Below are 25,903 nucleotides of genomic sequence, written 5' to 3' on the forward strand. Positions count from 1 at the left end.
AATATATTTAACAGAATATTTATTTTATTATATGTATGTATGTTAGTGTAAAAGTATCTCTTTTAAAAAAGCTTTTTTCAATTTCTTCTAGATTTTGGACACGCCATATTTACTAAATGAGAATTGGAAATACTATCTCTCTGGCATGGTATTTAACAACCCGGATATTAATCTCACTTTTGAACAAGTTTACAGGTATAAATAATGGCACTATGCTTTTTTTTTGGCTACTGAAAATGTTGTTGTTCCAGAAGGAGAATTTTGCTTTCAAAGTGTCTTTAAGCTTGATAAGACCAGCTGTTCTCTTGTCTTCTCGAAGAGATAGTGGAAATAAGACCAAAAAGAGAGCTCTTCCCGAGAAAGCCTTCCAGACTTTGGAGTAGTTTGTCTTCTCGAAGAGATAGTGGAAATAAGACCAAAAAGAGAGCTCTTCCCGAGAAAGCCTTCCAGACTTTGGAGTAGTGATGTCTCAAGGTCCCCCTGCCCAGTACGCACTAGACCTTTCTGGTTAAGGTGATTCTAAGATGCATTAACGAGACCCTTTGAAAACTCTTTGTACAGGAATCACGCCGCCCCAAGTAAATGCCAAATAACAAGAACTCAGAGGATGGGTCCACATCTCAGACATGCTAATAGTGAAGCAGCTGATGGGCTCCAGTCCTGGCTCTACCATCAGGGAGCAGGCCTTGGTGATCTTGGGCAGTTTTACTTCCTCTCTGTTCAATAGGGTTCAGAGGCTCCCGTAGCAGAGACAGCAAGCGAGTGGCCTTCGTGGTGGACCTTGGTAGTCAGCCGTGGTCTTGTTCATAGCCAGAAGAGTCTCAGGATCCTTCTCCGCGGCATGTGATAGGCAGACGTTATCAATCAATCGGAGTCTGTGTGCACGATTAAACCGTCCCTGGGCTGAAAGGACAAAGCCAATCTTTTTGGCCCGGCCTGCCAGCTCTTTGTGACTCTGGCTCCTGGAGACTTCTGCAGCCTTACCCCTGGTGCTTAGTATATCAAGCTCACTCTTCCAACAACACCAACGTACTGAGGATTCCCTGGAGAGGAGTATCACACCTCCTGGGGCTGTGGGAAAGTGGCTTCTCCCAGGTATCCCTCAGGGCTGAAGGACTTTGGCTGCTGGGCAAGGAAGACGCGCCCCCAGGAAGTGGCCGTCTCAGTGGCAGGGCCATGCATCAGAGGAGCTTGGCCTTCTTAGCTCAGTCAAGGAGGCATTTTGCACATTTTAGAGAAGCACAAGGTGGTGAGGCCAAGTTAGGTGTACTGACCGTCTGGATAGCGGTGTGGCCCCCTTCCCTGTCTCCAGCCTTCCCTTAGAATATACACCCAACCATAAGTTTACTAAGTGAAGCTCAACCCCGGAAATATGGAGGCAGGTGGTCCGGCAGGGGTTTGATAGAACCTTTTACTAAAGCCCATGATATGCTCTGTAACACACCTCTTTCTAGCAGGTGGTATCATTTTTTGTTTGTTTTTTTATGAGAATTTATTTCTTCCCAATTTGTGAACTTGTTATCCCTCGTGGCACTAGAAAAAGCACACAGGAGACAGACAGAAGGATGATTGACCAGTCTTACTGTATCTGTTCCAAAGATGGGACATTGCTTGCAGCAGGGAACGAAGTCCAGAATGGTAGGCTCTGGCACTCGAAGCTGTTTCTCTGCACGCAGGTTTAAACAAAAGATTAACGGTGAACCTTTCTCTCCATCCTTAGCAGGGGACAGAAGTAGGCACGGCTGCCTTTCTGGATCCTGATTTCTCTGTTTACTCCCACAGCGACTGCAAAGAAAATAAGGGCATCTACACCACACTCAAGCTAGAGAACAGCTACAATATCAGTGAGCACCTCAACATTCAGGAGGTAAGGAATTAGAGCCAGTCAGGAGACTGACCTATGTCTCTAGTAAATCCACGTGCCGCCGCATTTTTTTTTTTCCATTGAGGAAATTCACATCAGATAAAATTCACCATCTGAAAGCGACATTTAGTACACTCACAAGGTTGTGCAGTGCTCACTTCTTATTCCAAAACATTTTCATCACCCCCCGACCCGTTGTCTTTCTTGAGGCAGGAGTTTCCCTAGTTGACCACACGAATGCTCTAGGGGCCTCGCTGCGGACACGACTCAGGAAGATGTTACCTCGCCGTGTGTCAGTGTCCCTAGAGGAACAAAGCTCTGGGCATATTGGCTCTCCACACTGGCCACCCTTTTCGGCCAGGTCCCTAAAGAGGGAACTAGGCATCCAGAATCCGTCCCTCAACAGTCATTGCCTCTTGTGAATCATGGCTGTGGCCCCGGGACTCCCAGGGGCCTCTGCGGAGCTCCGCTGACCCTCAGCAAGATGGCATGGCGACAGCGTTGGAAACGGAGAGAAGGGAAGGACTTCCTCCTGCTCCTTTGCCCGAGCCCACCCCCAAGTCGTGAGCCTTAAGACTCTGAGGAGAGCCCACTCAAGAGCATACTGGACAGGAGGAGAAGCAAGAGAGTTTCAGGGACACTCGGGCACTCCACCCTGCCTGAAACTACTGTCTGCCTCTTAGGACAACCCCAAGTCACCAGCCATGTCCCCATGATCTCAAGGGCCCTCACTGTGCAAGTCCAGGACGTGCTGCCTCCTTCCCCTGCGATACAGCTTGCCCGGCCCCTTTCAGCATCTGTATTTGTCCAGACCCATTCAGAAGCCGCCTCCTCTCCGTTGCCCTGTCAGGACCCTGCCTCGGCAGACTCTGTCCTGCCCCTGGGGTCCTGACGCAGTTTGCGAGCCTTTATTATGACACTGTCACTTCTTCGGAGGACTTCGAGGGCTGAGATGGAATATTATTTTGCTTTGCATCCCAGCTCCTCACACAGTGCTTGGCATGGGGCGTAAGGAAGGAGACAGGGATGCAGGGAAGGGGTGGGAGGGGAGAGAAGAGTACGAGGAAGAAATGCCAGTCAAGTGCACGTCTGCGTTTCTTGGTCTCATGTCATTGCTCTTTTATCGCAAATGTGGCATTCTTGAAGAATGGGCTTCTCTGTAACTTTTCTTTTTATCGTGCAGCATGCTGAAAACATAAACAATGATTTTCAAAATCTGAATGTCAACGTTGGCAATATCGTGCTGCTGGACGAAGCAGGAAGAAGAAACCTTATGGATTTCAGCTCTTCGGGGGTGGACACCATAGACTATAACATCTACTTGGCTGAGGTACGACCCCTGTGTTCATCCCTGATCTTTGGGGGAAAAAATAACAGCAGATACCTCTGGTTTTTTGTTTTTCTTTCTTTTTTTAAAATTACTAAGATGAAATTTACATGGCGTAAATTAACTATTTTAAAGTGAGCAATTCAGGGACGCCTGGCTGGCTCTGCCGTCGGTAGAACATGTGACTCTTGATCTCAGGGTCGTGAGTTCGAGCCCCACATTGGGTGGAGAGATCACTTAAAAATAAAATCTTTAAGAAATAATAAAAAATAAAAGACTAAAGTGACCAATTCATTAGTTTTAGTACAATCACAATGTGGCTTGACTCCTGGTTCTATCCAGCTCCAAAACATCTTTATCGCCCGAAAAGAAAGCCTCATTCCCATCACCTGGTTGTTCCCCTTTCCCCCCTCCCAGCCCTGGCAACTACTAATCTATGTTCTGCTCCTATGAATTTACCTGTTCTGGATACGTCTTATGAGTGGAATCATACAGCATGTGACCTTCTGTGTTTAATGACCTTTACTGGTCCCCATTCATGGAGCCTCAAGTTTTTGAGATTCATCCCCACTATAGCGTGGATCAGTACTTGTTTTCTTTTTATGGTTGGATCATATGGTTGCATAAAAACAATATGGTTTTATATGTATAAATAAGAATGTAGCTGTTGTCACCTATGTAAGAGTTCCCGGGCTTACTTTACGGACCATACTTCACTCTGTTGTCTATTAGATAGTGTTAAGGCTTAAAAATCCCAAGGCCATGACACGGTTTTCTTCCCCCTCTTTTGTAGATGGGTAAAGCTCCCACCAAAGTGAATCTCTTATCCTTTGCAAATGATCTAGAAGCAAAAGCCGACCATTTGGTGAGTTCGAACAGTCTAGTTTCAAATGCTGTAATCGTTAGAGATGTCAAATGTCCATATTATTCTTAGCTTCCTTATATCACAAGTCACCTTTGGTTAAAAATGCCTCTCTCTCCCTCGGGCATGTGAAGACTTCCCACCAGCGGCCACTGCTGTGTGGCCCAGAAGTCTGTGAGCACGTGAACGGTTCCGGGAGGTGTCAGGGTACCCGCAGCTACACCCTGACCTCCGCTCGTGGTGCTGGGGCCCTCACTGCTTTAGAACCATCTCTGCTTTCAGGCCAATCAACCCCTCTACCACCAAACATGCACGCGTGCACACACAGACACACGTCATTTTTCTTGCAGTGTAGGAAACAGAAGGAGATTCCATTTGGGGGATGAGGAACCTGGGATCTGGAGAAGACTGGGGTTTAAATTCTGACTCAGCCACTTTCTAATGATAGGAACTTGGACGAGACGTTTCAACCCTCCGTGCCTTAGTTTCCTCGTCTGTAAAATGGGAGCAATAAAATTGTTGCACATTTATATATTAAGCACCATTTAAGTGTGGGTTAAGTGGAGCCTGGGTTTTCTCATCTGTAAAGTGGGGATATAGCCGCTGTAAAGCAGGCTTTACAGCGGCTCTGGTACGGTGAAGGGAGAAAGAGAGCACAGCCTTTGGCACTCAGGAAAGGCTCATGGCTTGGGGTGGCCGCTGAGAGTTCATGGTTCTATGATTCGAGGTAGAGTGTCTTGGCGCTCCCCCTCCCGGCGGTCCCCACAAGCGTACAAGGAGGACTGCACGCTTGTCATGACTCCGCTGCCCGAGCTCCTGCGGTTAGAGAGCGTGCTCCCGAGTCGGGAAGGATGGTGTTGATCTTTGTTTATTTTATTCTCTTTGTAGCCCCAAGGAAGTTTGAAACAGTCCCTGAAAAGTAACGCACAAGCTCTTAGAATGATTCACCGAGACCAAGTCGTTCCTTTGGAACAGTCAATGGTAACAACCCCTGACCTCTGGGGTTTCCCCGTGACCCGAGCAAAGCCCATCCCCCTAGCTGGCTTTCATTTAGACTAATGAAGCATCTGCATCTCAGGCTTGGGTCAAATGCAGTTGGCCTCAGGCTAAGAGGCTGAGCTCTGTTAAAAATAAATGGTAGCAGGGGCGTCTGAGTGGCTCAATGGGTGGAGCATCTGACTCCTGATTTCAGCTCAGGTCACGATCTCAGGGTCCTGAGATGGAGCCCCAGTTCAGGCTCTGTGCTCAGCGGGGAGTCTGCTTGTCCCTTTCCCTCTGCCCCTTCTCTCCACTCTCTTTCTCTCTCTCTGAAATAAATAAAATAAATCTTAAAAAAAAATGAATGATAGCAGCTGGGCTTTAAAGAAGACACGTTTTCGATGTCACCACTCCTTCTGCGCTTTATCTCCTTGCCTTTTCCACTTGCCTGAGACCAGGTAGATTAACTCTGGGGTTGCCCACGCACTGTGCTCTGGTCCCCTTGGCCTTCAGCAGGCCCCCCGAAGCCAGGCACCTAGCTGGAGGGCTGATCTCTGTGCCCTGGACTCACTCTTACTTACTTATTCTCTAATCGTTTCTCTCCAAACCCTGCCAAGAAATATGGGAAAGCCAGGGTAAGTCCTTTTCTCTCTGCTTCGTGTAGCTCTGTTTGCTGACCCGATGGGCGACGCTTCCTTTCTCCTCTCTCGAAGCCTCTGTTCTGACTTCGCCTTTCTTGTACTTCTCGATGCCTTCTGGCTTCTTTCCCGAATTCCAGAAAGGTAGTTTGTAGCCGAGAGAGAACACGGGCTCTGGAGTCAGGCGGAGCTGATTTCAGACCCTGCTTCGGCCTCTGCAAAGTCTTAGGGGCTTTCCATCCCCTTGTCTGAAAATGGTGGGAACGGGTCCTGCCCTGCAGTCACCTGGTTCCTGGAGACAAGGGACTGACGTCCCACAGAGATTCTGCGCACGGGAGGAATTGTTATTATGCTGTGTAGGAACCCGCTACAGTGTCATCTTGCCCAGATTTGGAGAAGCGCATCAGTCCACTCGACTCCAGTTCTGAAACCGTCTAGAACTAGTTTTTACCATCTCTCTCTCTCTTTCTCTCTGCCTCTCTTTTCCCTCCCGACTTTCTAACTCATTAGAGTATTCACAAAGAAAACGGAATTTTCTGAATTTTGTCTGCTGCGCTCATCACAATTTTCTGTTCTGCTTGTTGATGCCGAGCACAGATTTGCTGACATTTTAAGCTGGTTTTTCCCTGTTCCTTAAATGCTTTCCTTCAAGGAGACACAAGACTCCTTGGCCTTTTCAGAGCTGGGGCAGCCTGTCTACAAGTAGGCAATAGCTCCGTGCATGTGACCTCCCATCTAAACCAGGGGCTAGAAAACTATGGCCCCCAAACCTACAATCTGTGGGCCAGATCCAGCCTGTTGCTTGTTTTCGTAGATGAAGTTTTACTGGAACACAGCCATGCCCTCTTATTTACAGATGATTTATGGCCGCTTTGGTTAAAAGGGCAAAGTTTAAAATAAAATAAAATGAAATAAAATAAAATGTCGAAGTTGAGTGCTTCAGACAGTGTATGGCCCACAAAGCCACAAAGTCTAAAATAGTTACTATCTGGCCTTTGTTTTTACCAGTCCCTGATCTAAACCATTCAGATGAAACTACTCTGCTTGGTTTGGGCAGAATTTCTTTTAAGTAGTTCCCGCCACTTTGAGCAAACCTGACTCAACGCGGTTTCTTGGGCACCCTGCATGGGGCGTCCTGCTCGAGAAGACGCATCCTGACTTCCGTCTTCAGCTTTCCTGACACCAGAGCTAGCGTTACTTACACGTGGTGTTTTTTCTGGAATGAAACCGTTGCAGGGTGAAGTCAGATTTGAGGGCTGACTGGGGGCGGGGGGCACAGGCATGTGATCTTGCTGGTTCGTGTCCTAAGTTGGAAAATAATATGTATGCTTGTTCCCCAGAGCACTACCCAGCAAAGCGTCAGGGAACTTCAGCACAAAAGCGGTGGACTGGGGGTAAGGACTTCTTTTCTTTTTCTGTCCTGGGGGGGTGGGGTCTTATCATAAAAGCACACACAGACTCTCAGAGATGTTGGTTTTATAAGTACTTAAGTTTAAAAAAACACACACACAAAAGGTTTGGGATCTACCCATTTTGAATGCCACACGGGGTTTCCCTAGCACTTGCTTTCTGCAAGGACGTCTCTCCACGGCGCACTGTTAGACACACAGGTGAAAGCTGTGTCTTGACGTGTGAAACGCGAGCTCAGAAGGCGCACAGTCACTGTTACTGAGATAAGGCTGCTTGCAAAATCCAGTGCCTTCTGGCCACAAACGCATTCTCACTGTTGGGTGGAGGTCGGGCTTCTCCACCTATCTCCCCACCCAGAGACCCAGCCTGAAGGAGCAGCTCCCGCCTGGGCCACCTCATGTCCTCGACGTAGAGGACAGGAAATCAGATTGTGAATGGAAAGAGGCTGCCCTTTCAGTGACTGCTCAGAACAAGCACGCTGTCACTCTCCCTATGTTCGATTGGCCAAAGCAAGTGACGTGACGTGGTCAGGCCTATGGGAAGCCAGGCCTAGAAAGGCATCAGTGATTGGGACCACAGCGGCCTCCCCCAGACCACAGGCACCCCCACAGCAGCAACTGAGCTCCGTGGCTATGGTGTGCGCATCTTGTATCCTCAAGGCCAACAGGCAGCTCAGAAAATATTTCTTTACTGAGCAGAATAAGCTGCCCATGAGACGTTCGGGATGTCAGCCACAACGGAAAACTCCGTGTTCCTCCCTGCGCTTTCCCCACAGCTGCCTTTGCACACCTTTGTCCCAGGGTTTCTTGCCACATGCCGTTCGGTCTCCCCCATGAACCGTGAGCTCCTTCAGTTGTACTTGGGACCCTACCTGAGCAACACTGAGCCTGCTGCTTGATTGATACGCCAAGAGCCTGAGTTCCCCTGAAGACTATTCTAGTAGGTTTACTCTGCTTGGAGACCATCGCTGTACTTCGAATCATGGTTGTCCTGTGCCAAGGGAAGCTGGAGAGAGACTGGGGACCACACGCTGGTCCCTTCCTATGCTAGGTCTCCTGCGGTGTGCAGCTCTGCCTTGCCCTTCACAAGGGGCCAATGTGGGGGCGAGTTGGGGTGGGCATCAGCCCTTGACCACCGGCTGGGCTGTGTGCCCTGAGGTCTCTGGGCAGAGCAGAAAAGACACCTTTTCTAATGTGCACCGAGCTGCCAGGTGGGGATTCTTATCTGTGTGAAATGACTAAGTACAAATCCCAGGTTTTGCGTCCCCAGCCTGGTGACATCAAGCAGGGTCAGCTACCTCATCTGTGAAGGGGGCCTAACGATGCCTTCTGACAGCCTGTGGGTACCAGAGCCCTCCGCCCCTTATCTGTGGGGGGGGGGGGTACATTCAGTGGATGCCTGAAACCACAGGGGGTACTGAACCCTACTGTACTTAGTTTTTCCCCATACATACACAGCTCTGATACAGCTGGATTGACAAATTAGGCACCATAAGAGCGTAACAACAAGAATCAATAATAAAATAGAACAATTATTAACAATATACTGTAACAGCAGTTATGTGAGTGTGGTCTCTCTCTCGCAATATCTTACTGTACTGAACTCACCCTTCTTCCCGTGATGATGTGAGATGATAAAATGCCTGAGGGATGGGACGAAGTGAGGGGAACGGTGCAGGCACGTGACGGAGCGTTAGCTACTGTTGACCTGACCATACGTCGGAAGGAGGATCTTCTGCTTCTGGACCCCGAGTGAAGGGGACTGTGGATAAGGTGGGGATTCTTGTACTCAGGGAGGTGATTCGGAATCAGAGCTTGGCCCGGTGTCCGGCATGAAGTGAGTGCTTGGTACGTACTCCTCTCCTTGCCCGGCCCTCAGAGGGCTGCGCCGGTTCTGTGGTCTTCGCTAGCCAGTTGTGGTGGTGGGGCCGAGCTAACAGCGCTCGTATCCACATGCCAGCCGTCTAGCTAAATCCCTTCAGCCCTTGAAACCCTGTCGATCGCTGTGTTTTCCAGACGAAAGTGGCCCATATCATTTCCTCTCTGGATTCTGCCCAGGACTTCCTCAAAACCCGCATCTCCTCAGTTATCGTGGAGGTAAGCGGGTGTGAGCCCATCACTTCATGGCTGCAGAGAGTGTGGGGTGGTCTTCCTAATGATCTGACTGCTCTTTGATTTCTTCCCAGGAAAGTAAGAAGTATGGGAACACGGTAATAGGGTACTTCGAACGCTATCTGCAGTGGGTCAAGATCTCCGTAAGTAGTTTATCTCTCATGAACGTAAGAGGGCCATGCGTTAGGATAGTCATGTTCTAGGATAAAATCAGGAGGAACTAAAGTTAAAGTTCTCGTAATTTGGTAGGAGAGAAGCAAAGGAGCTCGAACATGGGGACCATGAGGAGGGGGGTCCTAGGACTCAGCACATGTGGTCCACACTGGACCCCTTCTCAGGCCTGCCCACTGAGCTGGAGAACATGCCCCTCACTTTCTCCCCCAGCTCCTTTGCTTACTGTTATGGGGGTTCCTGCCACACTTGACTCTGTCTCCCCAGTGAACTGTGAGCTCCCTTCGCGGTGGTGGTGGGTTCGTGCCCTGGGTCCCACTGAGCCTGTCAGGTGGTTGGTGTATTACTCTAGTCAGGGTGGCTCGAGCTACAGAAATTTGTTTTCTCACAATTCTGGAGCCTGGAAGTCCAAGATCAAGGTGTGTGCAGGGTTGGTTTCTTCGGAGGCCTCTCTCCTTGGCTTGTAGATGGCCATCTTCTCCTTGTGCCTTCCCATGGTCATCCTTCTGTGCGTGTCTGTGCCCGAATTTTCTCTTCTTTTATAAAGGCACCAGTCATATTGGAGTAGGACTCACCCCAATGATTTCATTTGAACTGAACTGCCTCCTCAAAGACCCTACCTCCAAGTACAGTCACATCCCAAGAAACTGGGGCGTAGGACTCTAACACTTGAACTTTTGGTTGAAAATATTGACTCTCTGGTTCTTTATAGAAACAGTTTGTCTAGACCTGGTCTAAACAATATAAGTATTATTTAATTAGATTTCCATTTTCTTCCCATGTCCTTTGTCGGATCTCAAAGGGGTCAGGCAAGAAATTCAGACTGAGACCCTGTGCTAGACCCCTGGATGTCTTCATTCTCTCGGGAGCCTGGCAGGGTGGGTCTTATTGTTCCGGATAACAAGGGCAGAAAGCAGAGATCCCGGCTCAGAGAGAATCAGCATCTCGCTTTCGAGTACCTACTTGTGTACATCGTCGACCTCATCCATGGCCATCAGCTCGCAGCTCTGTATCCAAGATGGTGTAGAGGTCCTTTATGTGAGAACAGGTCAAACGTAAATGGCACATCTCACGCTTGTCGATTTTTGTGAGCGTGCTCAAGGTTCGCGTGTGTTTCTCACCCCGCAGATTACTGAGCAAATTGCAGCCTGCAAACCCGTGGCCACCGCTTTAGACTCCGCTGTGGATGTCCTTCTGTGTAGCTACATCATCGACCCCGTGGTAAGAGTTTCAGCTTTCAAACTAAGGAAGCACAGTAACTCATCACTCGTCGTGGTTTGTTGGCAGATTGTAGTACACCCTAGGATATAAAATAGTTTTGCTCTTGGGTCTGTTACAGCTGTAGAATCCAGGACCTGAAATCTAAAATTTAGGGGCGCCTGGGTGGCTCAGTCGTTAAGCGTCTGCCTTCAGCTCAGGGCGTGATCCCAGGGTCCTGGGATCGAGCCCCACATCGGGCTCCCTGCTCTGCTGGGAGCCTGCTTCTTCCTCTCCCACTCCCCCTGCTTGTGTTCCCTCTCTCACTGGCTGTCTCTCTGTCAAATAAATAAACAGAATCTTTAAAAAAAAAATTAAAATAAATAAAATCTAAAATTTAGATGAATGTGTTGTGATACCTAACAGACTAGGAAAAGCTGAAGACCTAGCTGCATACCTTTGTTCCTTACTAGAATTATATGTATAGAAGTCAGGAGACCCTCATGAAGAAAACTCCTATTCGTCCGGAATAGTTGGAAAGGATCAGTCACTTGTACGCGGATTGCCAATATTTGAAAGGATTCTTAGAGCATATATATATGTATATATGTATATATATACATATATATATATATAACTCCAAAGCTATAGCAAACTTAATTTAATTTTTGATTTAAAAGCCCTTTAACATATTACCATTGGGATGGTAAGTTCCAATTAATCAAGTTTATTCCTTAGTTCTATTCACTCCTCAATATACAGTGTCTCTGCGAGCCAACCCTCTCACTTCCTCTGCTGGAAGCCCCTCAGTGGCTCCCTGTGGCTTTCCCCAGTGAAGATCAGGGTCCTTAACTGAATACACTAGGCCCTGCATGATTGGGCCCCTGCCCACCAAGGCCACATTTTGCACTATTTGATCACCTTTCTCGCCATTCTCTAGACACATGTTTTCTTTCACTGCTTTAAATCCATCTCCATGTCCTCACCTCAGGGCCTTTGCACATGCTATTTCTGCTGCCTGGACTGCAGACCTCTCTCTCTCTCTCTCTCTCTCTCTCATTCTGTCCCTCACACCCACACCCCACCTGGCTCACTCTAAGTCCTCCAGAGGGTGAGAACAGAAGCTCTGGGTTCAGATTCTACTTCTGCATTTTCTGAACTCTGTCGTTCTGAAAAATTATTGAAATTTTCTGAGCTTTATCACCCAAGTGGGGCTGTGTGATGGTTCAGTGAGAGATTTTATGTCAAGCCCTTCACACCACAGCTGGTACGTTGACACTCAATACATGTTTGCTATTACTAGTAAGCAGTCTTCAGGTCTTAGCTCAAACATGTCTTTTTTCTCCAGGGAGCCTTTTCTGATCTTCCCACCTAGATTGGGCTCCGTTTTCTACACTCCCATAGAACTCTACGCTTTTCCTTTAGAGGTGTTATTGCTGTTTGAATTGTACATTTGCGTGGTTCTTTGATTAAGACCTGCAGCACACTCTAGACTCTCAACTCCCCGAGCAGAGGGCCCGTGGGTGACACTGCGTCCCTGTCATTGGGCACATTGCCTGCATAGGCAATTAAATGAACGATGATCAGACAGCTATTTTTCGAAGCACATCTGTATCGCTCCATCTGTCCATCTCCCTGTCCCACATCCATACGTCCATCTGTTTGCAGGACGGACTTTCACACCTGACTGGAAACACTCCTGCACTCTCCCAGCCATGCAGACCCCAAGGCTTGGCTTCCTGGCCGCCATTGCTCCTCCCTAGCCCCTAACCCCCTTTGTCCTGCTACTTGGACCCCCGCTGATGGCTTTGCTTGTGCCCTCCTTAGATGTCCTGGGCTAACCTGGTTGACTCTGAATTGATCTCCTTGCATCCAGTCTTCACCACCTGCTCCAGCTACTCAAATCACCCAACTGTCAGATGACTTTCCACAAATAATTGGGGACCAGTGCAGGGGATGCCTGGAGGCTGCTCAGAAAGATTATAGGCTGGAGCTTCATAGCCGGGTGGTCTAAATAGTAGGAGCTCTGGGCATTGATTTTTCCCAGGAAAACAGACTCCAGACTGACTAACATGTTTCTTTTATGTCCTGACTGTTCCCGGAGGAATTATGGCAGCTTCCTGTAAAAGGATATGGTTGTCATCGAGCTCTAAAGCCTCTCAAAACGAGTTTGAAAGCATAGAAACCTGCCAATAAAAGAACACAATGGGCCGGAGTGGGGGGTGGGGGGGAGGAGAACAAATTTACTGGAAATTCTGGCCCAAGAGGGGCCACTGCCATTCGACGGTACATCCCATGAGGGGAAGAGCAGAACCGCAGTGGCTGAGCCGTGGGGGTCGGGGTGGGGGGCCGTTGTGACATCGAGCTGCCTTCGCCTCGCGGAGGGGGGAGGCGGCCCCAGTGTTAGGGCAACATCATCCTAAGGCAGCGGCAGATGGTGCATGTACAGAGCCAGCCAAGAGTGAGACGCTGGCCAGCGTGTGGTGCCCACAGGGTCGTGCTGGGTGTTCCCAGCTGCATACGTTCTGATCGGTGAGGAAGGTTAGACAGCGTTGGGGTCACCCCTGCGAAAGCCAGCGCTGTGGCGTGGGGCAAAGCGAGGACAGAGGCCCCTCTCGACGGAAGAACCAGCACTCAGCTCCTGTCGCCTTGTGGGGATGGGGGCTCAGTGTTCGGAGATGGACCTTCAGCCTCTTCAAGAAAGGACGTAAACCCAAGCTCCTGTGTGAAATCCGACTTACGAACGTGGGCAACTATCTTTTGAAAATACTTTAAGCTGCTTTTTAGACAAAACAGGGTTGAATACAGCCTAGGATCTACCCTCAAACTGGTGAAGTTAAATATGGAATGTTTGTTGAGAGCCTCGTAATTCTGCCTTTTCCACACCATACTGTTTTGGGGCGAGGATGCTGTGGTCCCACCATTCAGATGCCCGGGAGGGGATGAGCGCATCAGACAACCCAAGAAACGGGGGAAGCTCGGCTGGCTGGAGGGCCCCGCTCTTCTCAAGGGCCGCGAAGGGACCCCATCTGCTGGGGTCCCAAACCCTCGCTTCTGCGCGTGCTGCCGCTGTGCCTTATTTGTAAAATAAATATGGTAATAGGACCGATTCAAGGTTTTCAGAAAGATTTAAGGACTTGGAGTAATACGTGGCACTTCACGCCGTGGCTGACTCCTCTTTCGTTCACAAATGGTCTCCACGAACAAAATAAGAGCTCATTTAAAACATTGCAAAAGAAAGTGATTCCCCCCCAAGCAACTGCTGTTTCCCATTCCCCATCTTCAGGCATGTGATCCTCCTGATTTTCTTTTCTTCCCTAGAATTTGTTTTGGTTTGGCGTAGGGAAAGCGACCATATTTTCGCTCCCAGCCATCATTTTCGCTGTGAAGCTGGCCAAGTACTATCGTCGAATGGACTCAGAGGACGTGTACGATGAGTAAGTAGACCTGTTTCTGCCGAGGTGGGGGGCTCATTTTCTAAGTGGTCCTGACCTCAGAGAGCTTGGGAAGATGAGCTCTGAGGAGGTTACACTGGGTCTTTTTTTTTTAAAGGAGGAGGTCACCTCTGTTCTGGTGTCTTCTTTGTACCGACTTTCTTATGCTCGTTTAACTGTGTTTTCCCCCTCGCTTCCTCTGCTCAGCATCCTTAACCGGCCTTCTTATTTCTTGTTTGCAGTTCCTCTGTCTTGGGGACTTGGCACTTTACTTTATAACTGTTTTTACTAGCTTTCATTTTGACTCTGTAGCCTACATTTCACTCCGTGGTGACCCTGTACATGTCATTTTTGCTTCTCTGACTTCCCTCTCGACCTGCGTCTCTCCTGAATTTATTCTGTCAACATCTGTATTAGGTTAAAAAAATGTGGGGGATGCGGCTGTTGAGCTGTAATAGTAATTAAAAAAAATATTTATATCTCCCTTTTTAGTACTTTATAGTGCTGAAACTGTATCGCCAAAAAGTAAGCCTTTTCTTTTTTAAACCGTATTCATCGTATGGGATTGGGGAGGTCATCATTATTAATATATGATGGGCTTATAAAATAAAAGGAATAACATCTTAAAATTACATAATGACATTAGATATGCCCAGATAAAAATCAGTGTTGATGTCTCTTAAAATGAAGGCTGGCACGTACGAGGTACTGAAGAAAAACTTGTTGAATTAATGAATTTTATACGTTCAGTTTATTTATCTATAAAATGGTCGTTTCAGTACTTTGTTTTAAAGGGAGCAGAATGTGAATATACCTCTCCACCTTTTCTGTAGACTTCCCAAATTGTCGTATACTTTTCATGACCATTCCATTGCCTTTGTAAGCCATGATGTAAATACTTCATCTTAGAGGTAACCTGGTGTTTTTGGTGTATTTATTTTTGTTACAGTATGGAAAATGGTAATATTGGTTTTCATAGACATCATTCCACTCAGACTGTATGAACAAAGTTTTTACACAGACCCAGCGGCTCGAGTTCTTGACCTACAGCACCTCCAACTACTGGAAAAGAAGCCCTTCCCTCCCGGAGCTGACGGAGTTCAGTGATTTTATGTGCAACATGCACTGATGGGCCAAAGAGTGAAAAGTGTGTACATTTTTTTTTTAAATCTCTAGAAGTTTTGCTTTAATCATCTGAGCCTTTGATGAAAGTTTCAATCTGTAATACATTCGCTGAATTTCCAGTGTAGCTCTGGGAACAAGACATGAGTTGTGTCCCATTTCCTTGTTTGGGAACTTAGACTTGTAGAGAACATTCAGCAAATCGCAGATGTGTGTGTGTGAACAATAAAGGAATGATTTCGGAAATCTGACTCTGATCTTCTTATGGAAAAACACTCCTATATGATAGGTCTCTGTTACGTCACTGTGTCTGTTTTCTTAGAGCTACTCCAACAAACTACACAGCAGAAGAGTCTTCTCTCACAGTTCTGGAGGCCGGGGGTCTGCAATCTCCTTCCTCAGAGAAGGAAGAGTCCGCCCCACGCCTTTCTCCTCGATTCTGATGATTGCGACAATGACGCCATTCCTCAGACCCATCACTCCAATCTCTGCCTCTGTCTTCACAGAGTGGAGTCTGCCCTTGTGAGCCTGTGTCCGGATTTCCCTCTGCTTCTAAGGAGTCATTGGGTCAGGGCCCATCGTAATCAGGAATGGCCTCCTCTCGATTGCATCACATTTGCGAACAACCTATTTCCAAACATTCACAGGGTCCAGATGGACACCAATGGGGGGGGGGGGGAGGCACGGTCCAAGCCATCACCGCCACACAACAGCAATAGCAAATAGCCAGAAAGATAACGGAGGAGAATTTGAAGGAGAGCAGCGCTATACACACAGAAACTAAGTTAAATAACCCAAATCACAAAAGATAGAATAATGACAGATTTTAGGAGACACATACAAAATAGTGACTCAAGCCCCTCTTTGTTTTATGTTTGTCTTTATTCAAGAACACGTTAATACTCCACTGCTTGTGAGCATAAATTGTCTCTTTATCTAACGCAGTGACGCCCGGCTCCTGCCACGCCACGGATTCACGTGGCTGATACTTAGGTCCCGTCCTTAGAGATTCTGACATAGTTCGTTGGCTAGGGGTGGAGCCCAAACATGTGGATTTTTTACATTTCCCCAGGCAAGGGGCGCCTGGGTAGCTCAGTCGGTTGGGCGTCTGGCTCTTGGTTTTGGCTCAGGTCATGGTCTCGCGGTTGTGGGACAAGCCCCGTGTTGGGCTCTGCGCTCAGTGCGGAGTCTGCCTCAGATTCTTTCTCCCTCTCCCTCTGCCCCTCTGCCCCTCTGCTCACATGCACACACTCTCTCTCTCTCTCTCTCTCTCAAAAAGATGGATAAATCTTTTAAAAAAAGATTTCCCCGGGTGATTGTAATAGATGACCAAGGTTGAGAAACATGGCCCTAGATTAACTGAATCATTTCCTGGGATATAGCGCATATAATTCTCATGTACAACCTGGCGGAAGAACTACTACAGCTCTCTATGCATTTCACCCAAAGGGACCCTGTCCCTCAGCTGTCAGAGATCTGTGTTCTGCTCACTGGTCACTGCTGCTGATCACAGAGGTGCGGATGCAGAAGGGGGCGGCCGTCGCTGCAGTCCCTCTGAGGACCCGCTGCATTGCACTCGTGCTGTCTTCTCTATGGGGAGTCTACCATGCTGATAACATGGCCTATCCAGCGATCTTGCCTACTCAAGTCTTTTAAAGTCCATTCTACTTCTCGACACCACCACCAGCTGTGAACAAGAAGGCATATATATAATGTGCACATGTCATGTCCATTAGCCCACCGGCAGGACCCGTGGGGCAGCATATGACGGTAAATGTCCCAGACATCCAGAATAGGACAGAGCTTGGTCTCAAACGCTACTGTAGTGTGGCTGGAACCTGCCACTCCCACACAATGGCAATTTTGCTCATTGGGTTGTCTCAAAGGCCACAAGGAGCCAGAAGCTGCCACAAGATGGCAGCAGAGGACACGTGTAATCTCTCTGCTAGGCCGGCCCTTAGAGCAGAAAGGGTTCTTGCTTAGTCTCAGAAAATCAGGTCAACTGCAGACAGGTACCATGGTCCTGATAGGCCATTTCAGTCTCCTCGGCACACAGATGAGGCTCGTCCTTAGCACCCATCCAGTCAGTGGCAGGATTACTCTGCACAGGCAACAGCACTGGCCTCCCTCCAGGCCCAAGCAGCCCCATCCTTAGGCTCATCTCAGCTCGCACCTCCCCATGGGCATCCACATCGGGTGCAGAAAATGTTTCATCAGGTGCAGCAGTGGCTTTCCAGAACTCACAACTCCAGACATGGGTGTCTTTAGTATACGTATCATTCTTCACCACTAGTTAGGCTGCTGGCTGGGCCCAAGAACACATGATTAAGGTGGGCCTGATACTTAAGAGTATCATCTAAAGAAAGGCAAGTGCCTTTGAATGTAGCCCATCACTTCCCACCAGACTTGTCACTCGCACTACAGGGCAGCTGCAGCCGGGGAACTCGGTCAGCTTTCCCTGGGAACCCAGACCCAGGCATCCTCAGACCTTCCTGGGACCATCTCCAGGGAGCCAAAGCCTCCCGTGTGAGTAATCAATGGAGAGACGATGGGTCCCTAACGATGGGGCACTACCTTCTTGTGGGAAGGGCACCTGTCTCTGGAACCTGACTTGCTGTTCTGGGATGTTCCATTTCCATTTTTTATGAGAAATAAAAATGTTCGCTTTCCCAGGATCCGAGGGGGCCAATGCAGGAAGGGGACACCTGGACACTGTGATGTGTGGCAGGCGTCCCTCAGCCACTCACCGTCCACACGTGTCCAGCACGAGGCCAGCAGGAAACCATGTGGGCAGGAAGGAGGAGCCCCACGGGGGGACTCTGGGCTGAGGTGCCTCCGACCGCCAGAGGCTCCACTCCGCACACTCCCCTGTGTCAGATCGTGGGCTTCCACAGAGGTCCTTGGGGTTTAGAGGCCCCAAGGGAAGTGGGCTGTGGGGCTGCCTCTCGCACACCTGCGCCCCAGGTCCCCAGGCAAACTGGGCAGATTTTCTGGTCGTACAGCAGCCTCAACAAATTACCTGGATGAGGCACATATTGTCTCTGATCCCCAAACAGCCCAACTAGTTTCTGGACTTCCCACGAGGCTTGTGAGGCCTGTAGGGGTGTGGCTTTTCCTTCACTGTGTCGGGGCCAGTCCACAGTCCTCCTGAGAACTCACTGGAGGCTGGTCTCCTGGGCTCTGCCCCTAAGCTGCTGTCACCTGCTCTTCATGGAGCTCTTGGGCTTGATGTCATCAGAGCAGTCACCCCCTTGGGGGAAGAGTGTGCATTCAGGGGCCCCTGGGACAGGACAGCAAACACGTTTGTTTGCAGGCCCGGGGAGCTTCCAGACAAATGATCTCTGACACTTTGTGCCAAAGCGATTGAGCAAGAGGCAGGAGCCATGTCCAAGACAGAATCCTGCCAAAATGCATAATCGATATAGTTGAGGTCAGAAGTCTTTCAAGGCTGGGGTTCTCGACGCAACAGCTGGATTTATTCAGGATAATCCGCTTGGAAACACCATTTTGGATTTACATGAGGAAGCAATGAGCTTTCAGTGTGTAAAGGCCACAGGGCTGGCGTCACCTGGCTGATACACTCTGCTGCTTCACAGGCTCTAGGACCTTGTGAGGGCACCATCGTCCGTCCGGGTTTCATACGGGAAATCTATTTGTCGGGTTAATTGAGTTGATGAATTTAAGCAGATGGTACTGACCTCCTCGTCTCTAATACATACTCCTCCTCTCACATTTGGTGATTCAAAGTTGACATGAACATGGGACAGATCCAGCACAGACCAGTTATGGACCGCCTGTGGGACGGATTTAGGACCAGCCTGGGAAGTGCATGTATTATGACTGGGGTCTAACTGCTTTGAATAAAATGGCTAAGAAAAACGTGAGAATGAAAAATCCTTGCTGTGCATCCACTTGCAAATATATCCAGGTCTGTGAGCCCTTGAAAGACTGAAGTTTGTGATCAGCACAGAGGAACCCTTGGAAGGACTTCTTTCTGCCTGTAGAGCTCGAGTCGGATGCCGTCTGGGACGCAGCTGGTAGGTCTTCTGACTGGTGTTTTAATAATATATATTTTTCGGGGCGCCTGGGTGGCTTGGTTGGTTAAGCGTCTGCCTTCAGCTCAGGTCATGGTCCTGGGCTCCTGGCCCCTAATAGGGCTTCTTGCTCAGCAGGGAGTCTGCTTCTCCCTCTGCCCCTCCCCCTACTCTTGCATGCTCCCGCTCTCTCTCTCTCTTTCAAATAAGTAAATAAAATATTTTAATGTTGTCCTGAGTCATATGTGTCCATGCTCTAGAAGTTAGAGCTGGAAAAACTTCAGACCTATCAAAGATAGTGACCAAGTTTGTGCGGAGACATGTTTCCCGCCCCTCCCCAGCCATCTCGGGTGCTCACCCCCATCCCGCACCTCCCAGGGATCCCTGTTCCCTTTCTGCCTCTCCTTCCTTTCCTTCCCCTCTGCCCCCGGAGCCATGCCACTCCAGGCTGCAAGCTGAAGTCTCACCAGAATTTCTCCTCCTGGATTCTTCCAGAATGGAAGGGTGGTGTCAGGCTTGGTCTGGAGTTACGGTGTCACTTGTCATCTTTTTCTATGCGAGCAGAAAGCGGCTGGAGAACCGGTGCACCTGAGAGAACTGAGTTCTGGGACTTTACGGAAGTCACTTTGGTCAGTTTGCTCATTGTTAATTCAGTTTAAAATAATGGGCACTCCTGATACTATTGTGATAAAGATCTCTTGTAAATAGAGGCACAACTCATGCTCAAATGACAGTAGATAGCCCTGCGGTTAATCAAATGCAAACACATGATGAAATTTCCATCGGCGTGGTGGCACATTCTGACAGCAGCCTAGGGTGAATGAACAGAATTTTTTTTAGAGTCTCCATGACCTGTTTTGGAGCCCTGGCGTCACCAGTCACTAGCTGTCTGTGGTCTTTCATTTCCTCCTCGCTGCATGTGGGTAAGACTAGCGCCTGTCTGCGGAGCAGGGATGGAGTGAGCGCATCACGCAAACTGCGTGCAGTAATAGCTCACATCATAGCTGCTGTCACCCTCACCATAGTGCTGCCCGAGCACTTGCAGTCAATGTGTGAGAGCTGTGGTGGCGAGGTCTGCCCAGGCTGTGGGGGCCATAAACAGTCCTCTTGCCTGGGAAGGTGAGAGCCATTGGTGTGGATGCAGCCTCGGGTGAATCTAGAATGCCCTCCAGCCCACGTCCTCATCTCCCTTATGCATAACTTTCCTCCAGTGCAGACATGAAACCCACAGAGTCCCTCCACGCTGGGAACAGCTCTCCAGTCTTTGGGAACAGCTGTTCCTTTGGTAAATCCAACCACATGTTTTAGGTGCTGGGCTGTTCACCCCAGAATCCTGCTCTTTGCCAGGGTGGAGGAGTCCAGTGGCAGGAACGTGACTCAAGCCCAACTTATCAAAGTCTCCACCTGAGATTTCAACACTGCAGCTCGGCCCGGAGCTGCTGACACCCGTGTTTCCAACCACGTGCAGAAAAACGCGGAGAGAAAACAAAGCACGCGTGCAGAGAAAGTGGAGAAGCGATGTGAGAACAGAGTTTCAGGTCCCAACTCTGTGCATCTAGGTAATTGTATTAATTACATATTTTATGTTCTGTGTTGTATGATGTCTTAACATCTTGAAGCACCTATAGGCCAAGGGAGAAAATGCCCCACCCAGGGCTGGCTGATTCCTGAAAGTAATCAACAGTTTACCCAGAGGCACGCCTCTTGTACGCAAGCCAACCACCCCTTGTTCACTGTAACACACCAAGCCAATGTTAAGTCAGCCTATAGCTGGGCACCAGGCAGCTAGCCATTCTGTTCCAAGCCTTACAGAATTCGTCACACTGGCTGGTCCTAAACTATTTAATCTGCCCTGCCTTTGAGTCATGTCAGAGGAAAGTGTCTTCCCCTCAAACACCTGCAATAAGGGCTCTGGATAGGCTTTCTCCTCCGTCCTGCTCCTGCCTCCTGACCAAAGCCAAGTGCTTTCCTGTAGCCCATGTAGCATGCTGTGTCCCCTTCTTTTGGGAAATGTTAGTAATACATTCGTTGTTCACTGGCATTATCCTCTCCATGTTGTCACCCAATCACCCCCATACATTGAAGCACCAGGGGTACATTTTGAGACAAGGGGGGCAGTGAGTGGATGGTTCAGTGTTTGGCTGAGGACCAAGCCCTCAGATGTTTTTGGCTCACTGCCTGACTTGACTATTCAGCCGGCCGTGCTCGGGTGACACTTCCGGCTCGGGGTGCTTGTGCTGAACGGCCACTGCCTTGTACTGTGTCTGCTATGTCCTTCCCTGGTTTTCTAACCTAAACTGTGGCAAGAGATCCACTCAGATTCTTGCTTAGTGTAGGCGAGGATATGAGAGGTCTCCAAGGAGAGGTCAAAGAGGGTTCCAGAGCTAATTGGCACAGCCAAGGCTTCCTGGAGGGAGTGGGAAGTGGGGAGTCGCTCCCCGCAGAGTGCTCTGAGGATGCCGAGACTATCTCACCTGGTAGCACCAGTAGGCCACCACCAGGTGCCACTGCAGAGGGCATAAGAGCTGGGCACTGAGCCCAGGGGGTACTCCCTATTTGTAACAAACATCTTACTCTGGTGGACGTACAAGTCCCAGGTGAATGAGGTCCCCCTCCAGCAGACCATTGGAGACTGACACTGACTGTTGGTCCCCTGAGTATTGTCACCTTCTGGAAACACCCCTTTGATTCCAAATTTGAACAGATTGTTTTGTTTTGATATAAAAATGACGTAAGTTGTGTAAGGATGTCATCATCTCCCCATTGTCCTTGATAAGAACTCAGTAGCTTGGCTGGTGAGGGGCTCCACTGGGGGCTTAGCAAGAAAAACATGAAGAAGCAATTGTGGCAAGGGGACACTTTGTCTAAATACCAAGAGTTTGCAAGGACAATCTGACTGTGTTCCATCTGGGCAGGGCTACACTTTGCTGATGTGAAAATCTCTCCAAGACCTTGGGGCCATTAGGTCCTGCCACAGTAAAGGCCATTCTACCTGCAGTAGCAAAAGCCTTGCAGCAGCCTGGATCCAAGAAGACCCTCTTGCCTGTGAACACCAGCACCACTGTTCCCTAGCGACGTGCTCCAGCAGCATGGGACTTTTACTTTGCACTGGCAGTTGGACTTCTCTCCCTAATACCAACTCATATAAAGGTGCACCTCAACTAAATTTGGACTTTATTCCTTTCATCTCCCCTTGCCTGACGCGGCAGTGTGATTAATCTGTCATTGGCTTGGAGCATGTGATTTCTTTCCTGGCTTATTAAAAGACATTATCCTGAATGCTCATTGGCTTATGGAATTCCTGCACAACCGAATGAGTTAAACTCTTGGCAAAGACAATCCCAATCTCTGGGAATTAATTTGCCTCTCAAAACAATACAAGGGCCAGATACTTATTTCAATTTTAATTAATTATTCAATAAGTACTATGATGATGGGGAATTTAGGTAAGGCTACAGGTAAAGCAAGGCATATCCTTTTTTCCTTTATTTTATATTTAGCTACTTTTTAAGATTACAGGGAAAACAGGGGGGAGGGGGAATGAGGTGGCTGGGTGATGGACATTGGGGAGGGTATGTGTTGTGCTGAGTGCTGTGTGTTGTGTAAGACTGATGAATCACAGACATATACTCCTGAAACAAATAATATGTTATATGTTAATAATTTTTTAAAAAGCTTACAGGGAATACAATGCTTAAATTTTATGGCCTCTCCAGCTATAGCTATGATTTGACCCCCAGTGTTGGTTAAGTCTGTGACGTTTTGTTAATTGGTGCATTTAGCCAATGCTAAATTTAACTTAGAGCCTATGTTGTAAAGATACAAAAGCCAACCAGCTCCTTTTTTTAAAAAAAAATTTTTGTTATTAAGACCCCTCCCCTTTCCCCACCAAACATGTGGTGTTTTCTCTGACACCACTTCTCCAACTCTCTGACATGAATCAGGTGTCCTACGGTTCAATTCAGTTCTGACTCCCTGGAGATCTTGCACATTCCACAGGTTAACGGCTCAGTCCCACAAGACCACCCCCACTTCAGATGCTAGCCGCAAATGGGGTACCCAGGCTGCCTACATGTCTGCTGGGCTGGCTACAAATTCTGGGGTTCCCATGACCCCCCTCAGTTTTGACAATTTGCTAGAATGAGTCACAGAACTCAGGAAATTGCTTTACTTGTTATTACCAGCTCATTAGAAAGATGGAACTCAGGAAGAGCCAAATGTAAGCAATGCGTAGAGAAGGTGGAGAGAGGGGGTGGCGTGGAGCTCCAAAAGTGGAGAATAAAGGCAAAAGACACGAAGATAAAATTAAATTTCCCTATAACTTGCAGCCCATTGACAAATATTTGAGACAGGCAGAGCATGACATTCCTCCAGGAACTCCCAACTGTCTTGACGCTTTTCTAGTGGCAAAAAGCAAGCTTAGATTGACAATAGCTGGCCTGTAAGTCTTCTTTAACATATGAAAATCCTTTTGGAAACTTCTTTTGTCTCTACCACACACACCCCAATATATATATAACCAATCACTTTTCACAATCCCAGTGTAGGTCTTAACACCCATGGATCCTGTCTGCATGCTTTAATAAAACCACTTTTTTGCACCCAAACATCTCAATAATTCTTTCCTGACCATTCGCTCTGGAGCCCCACATCAAATCACAGCACTTCGAGGCCCTCTGAGGGTACACCAGTCTCCCGGCACCTCCATGTGTTCAAACTGGAAGCTCTCCAAACCCCAACATTTAGAGGTTATTATGGACCTTTCATTTGTTTCATTAACGGAGGCAAGACATCATTTGTATTTGCTGATTAACTCAGTTTAGCCCCTCTCCCCTCCCAAGATGTGGGGGATTTTTTGTTGTTGTTGTTGTTGTTAGGGTTTAAAAATTTTATTCAGACTGACTCTTCATTTACCCTAGACGATGTAAGAAATTTTTATGGGCAGCTGCCAGCATTTCAGCGCATCCCATGACTCGCATAGACAGAGAACTCCATACAAAATGCAGAAGACGTCTTCAAGCAGATTGCTGCAAATTATTGGCAGAAAAGATCTACTCCCCCCCATTCATAGATATAACTTTATATTCTGTCTAAGTGATGATTTATGGGATGATACCTCAACCTTTGCCTGGATTGTTTCCTTTCAAATGTAGTTGCAACAACTAAGACCTGTCTTGGATACTGCGTGATATACACCAATAGTCCCAAATCCTGATGCATGAGCCTGTGTCTCTTTGACCTCATGAAAATAACCTATGGAGTTTTTTAAATTTTTAAAAAATTTTTAAAATTTCGATTTCTAGGCTGCAACCCCAGAGATTGTGATCCAGCTTCCCATGTGATTCTCATGAGTATGCCCACTTCTGGACCACTGGTCTACACTTTACTGTCTACTTTGCTAGGGACTGGGAGATGGGTCAAGATGAAATTCTGCCGCTATAATTGGTCTCATGGGATCAGATCATACAAAGTCCAGAGTGTAACTGACTAACATGTCATCTAAATATGGAGGCAGCTGGGAAGATGCCAAGCATCTTCTCCAGAGCTCTCTGGTCAAGACATATGACTGCTCCTCTGAGGAAACACAGAGGGAATGCATCACCTCTCAAGCTACCGCAATAGAATCAGCCAGTACAGCTGCCATACCACGGACGCGCAGCCTCTCAGTAAGTTACTTTTCCATTGCTCATTAACGCTTATGTCAGCTAATGGGGAAGAAATATTACATATGCCAAAAAAGTGTGGGATTGCAATGGGGAAGCCTGGAGCTTCTTAATAAACAGGGGCAGAAGAAGATAATGGCCTCCAAAATGGTTTCTACTCCAGGGGAAAAAAAAAAAAAGACTATCTTATTGAAACTGTGCTCATGACTCCTCTGACCGGTTTTGTCCTGGGGGATTGAAGCTGAAAGTTCCAACTCTCTAATCACATGGTTTGGTCTTTCTGGTGACTAGCCCCCATCCTGAGCTGTCTAGGGATCCTCAGCCACCAGTCATCTCATTAGCATATAAAAGACACTCTTACTACTTCAGAGATTCCAAGGGTTTCCAAAGGAACTGTGTACCAGGGAACCAGGGACAAATACCAAATATTTATTTGTTATTATATATTTTTCATTATATAAATCCTATTGATATATATTTTTTATTTCATCTATAGTTATTAGCTGTATAATTTTTCTATAAAATTTTAGCGTATAAATTTTGGATTTCTAATTGGATCAAATTATGGAACTTTGTTTTAATTTCATTATATACATACATATATACGTATATATACACACATGTATATACTTATACATACACATACACAAACATACATATATTTATGTATAAATGAATATATTATATATATATATTTATTTATATTAATGTTTTGTTTTGAGAGGGAAATTAACTCCCAGAGATTGGGATTGTCTTTGCCAAGAGTTTAACTCATTCGGTTGTGCAGGAATTCCATAAGCCAATAAGCATTCAGGATAATGTCTTTTAATAAGCCAGGAAAGAAATCACATGCTCCAAGCCAATGACAGATTAATCACACTGCCGCGTCAGGCAAGGGGAGATGAAAGGAATAAAGTCCAAATTTAGTTGAGGTGCACCTTTATATGAGTTGGTATTAGGGAGAGAAGTCCAACTGCCAGTGCAAAGTAAAAGTCCCATGCTGCTGGAGCACGTCGCTAGGGAACAGTGGTGCTGGTGTCCACAGGCAAGAGGGTCTTCTTGGATCCAGGCTGCTGCAAGGCTTTTGCTACT

General features: G+C 47.8%; 1 protein-coding gene and 1 long non-coding RNA gene across 6 annotated transcripts in view; both read left to right on the plus strand.

Moving 5' to 3' along the window:
* Positions 1-15,365, plus strand: part of PROM1 (prominin 1) — a 104,724-nt gene extending 89,359 nt beyond the window's left edge. For 3 of the 4 annotated variants that reach the window (XM_045771382.2, XM_045771381.2, XM_045771379.2), the window contains 11 exons: positions 92-195; positions 1,783-1,867; positions 3,048-3,194; positions 3,985-4,056; positions 4,942-5,034; positions 7,010-7,063; positions 9,095-9,175; positions 9,265-9,333; positions 10,490-10,582; positions 13,880-13,995; positions 14,942-15,365. In XM_045771382.2, the coding sequence (XP_045627338.2) occupies positions 92-195; positions 1,783-1,867; positions 3,048-3,194; positions 3,985-4,056; positions 4,942-5,034; positions 7,010-7,063; positions 9,095-9,175; positions 9,265-9,333; positions 10,490-10,582; positions 13,880-13,995; positions 14,942-14,996 (969 nt within the window). In that variant the 3' untranslated portion in view covers positions 14,997-15,365. Of the gene's footprint in view, positions 1-91; positions 196-1,782; positions 1,868-3,047; positions 3,195-3,984; positions 4,057-4,941; positions 5,035-7,009; positions 7,064-9,094; positions 9,176-9,264; positions 9,334-10,489; positions 10,583-13,879; positions 13,996-14,484; positions 14,518-14,941 lie in introns of all 4 variants that reach the window. The other variant, XM_045771383.2, reaches the window with a different exon arrangement.
* A 3,176-nt stretch (positions 15,366-18,541) lies between these two features.
* On the plus strand, positions 18,542-22,427 carry LOC123775863 (uncharacterized). Of its 2 annotated transcripts, none has more exons than XR_006775183.2 (3): positions 18,542-19,151; positions 20,457-20,707; positions 22,064-22,427. It is a non-coding gene; the product is annotated as an uncharacterized LOC123775863 (long non-coding RNA). The 2 variants fall into 2 exon arrangements; XR_006775182.2 differs by having other exon boundaries at positions 18,543-19,151; positions 20,496-20,707.
* Positions 22,428-25,903: the final 3,476 nt, after the last annotated feature.

Source organism: Ursus americanus, chromosome 8 (genome assembly GCF_024610735.1).
Source record: "Ursus americanus isolate L20-20 chromosome 8, mUrsAme1.1.p, whole genome shotgun sequence".
Lineage (NCBI taxonomy): Eukaryota > Metazoa > Chordata > Mammalia > Carnivora > Ursidae > Ursus > Ursus americanus.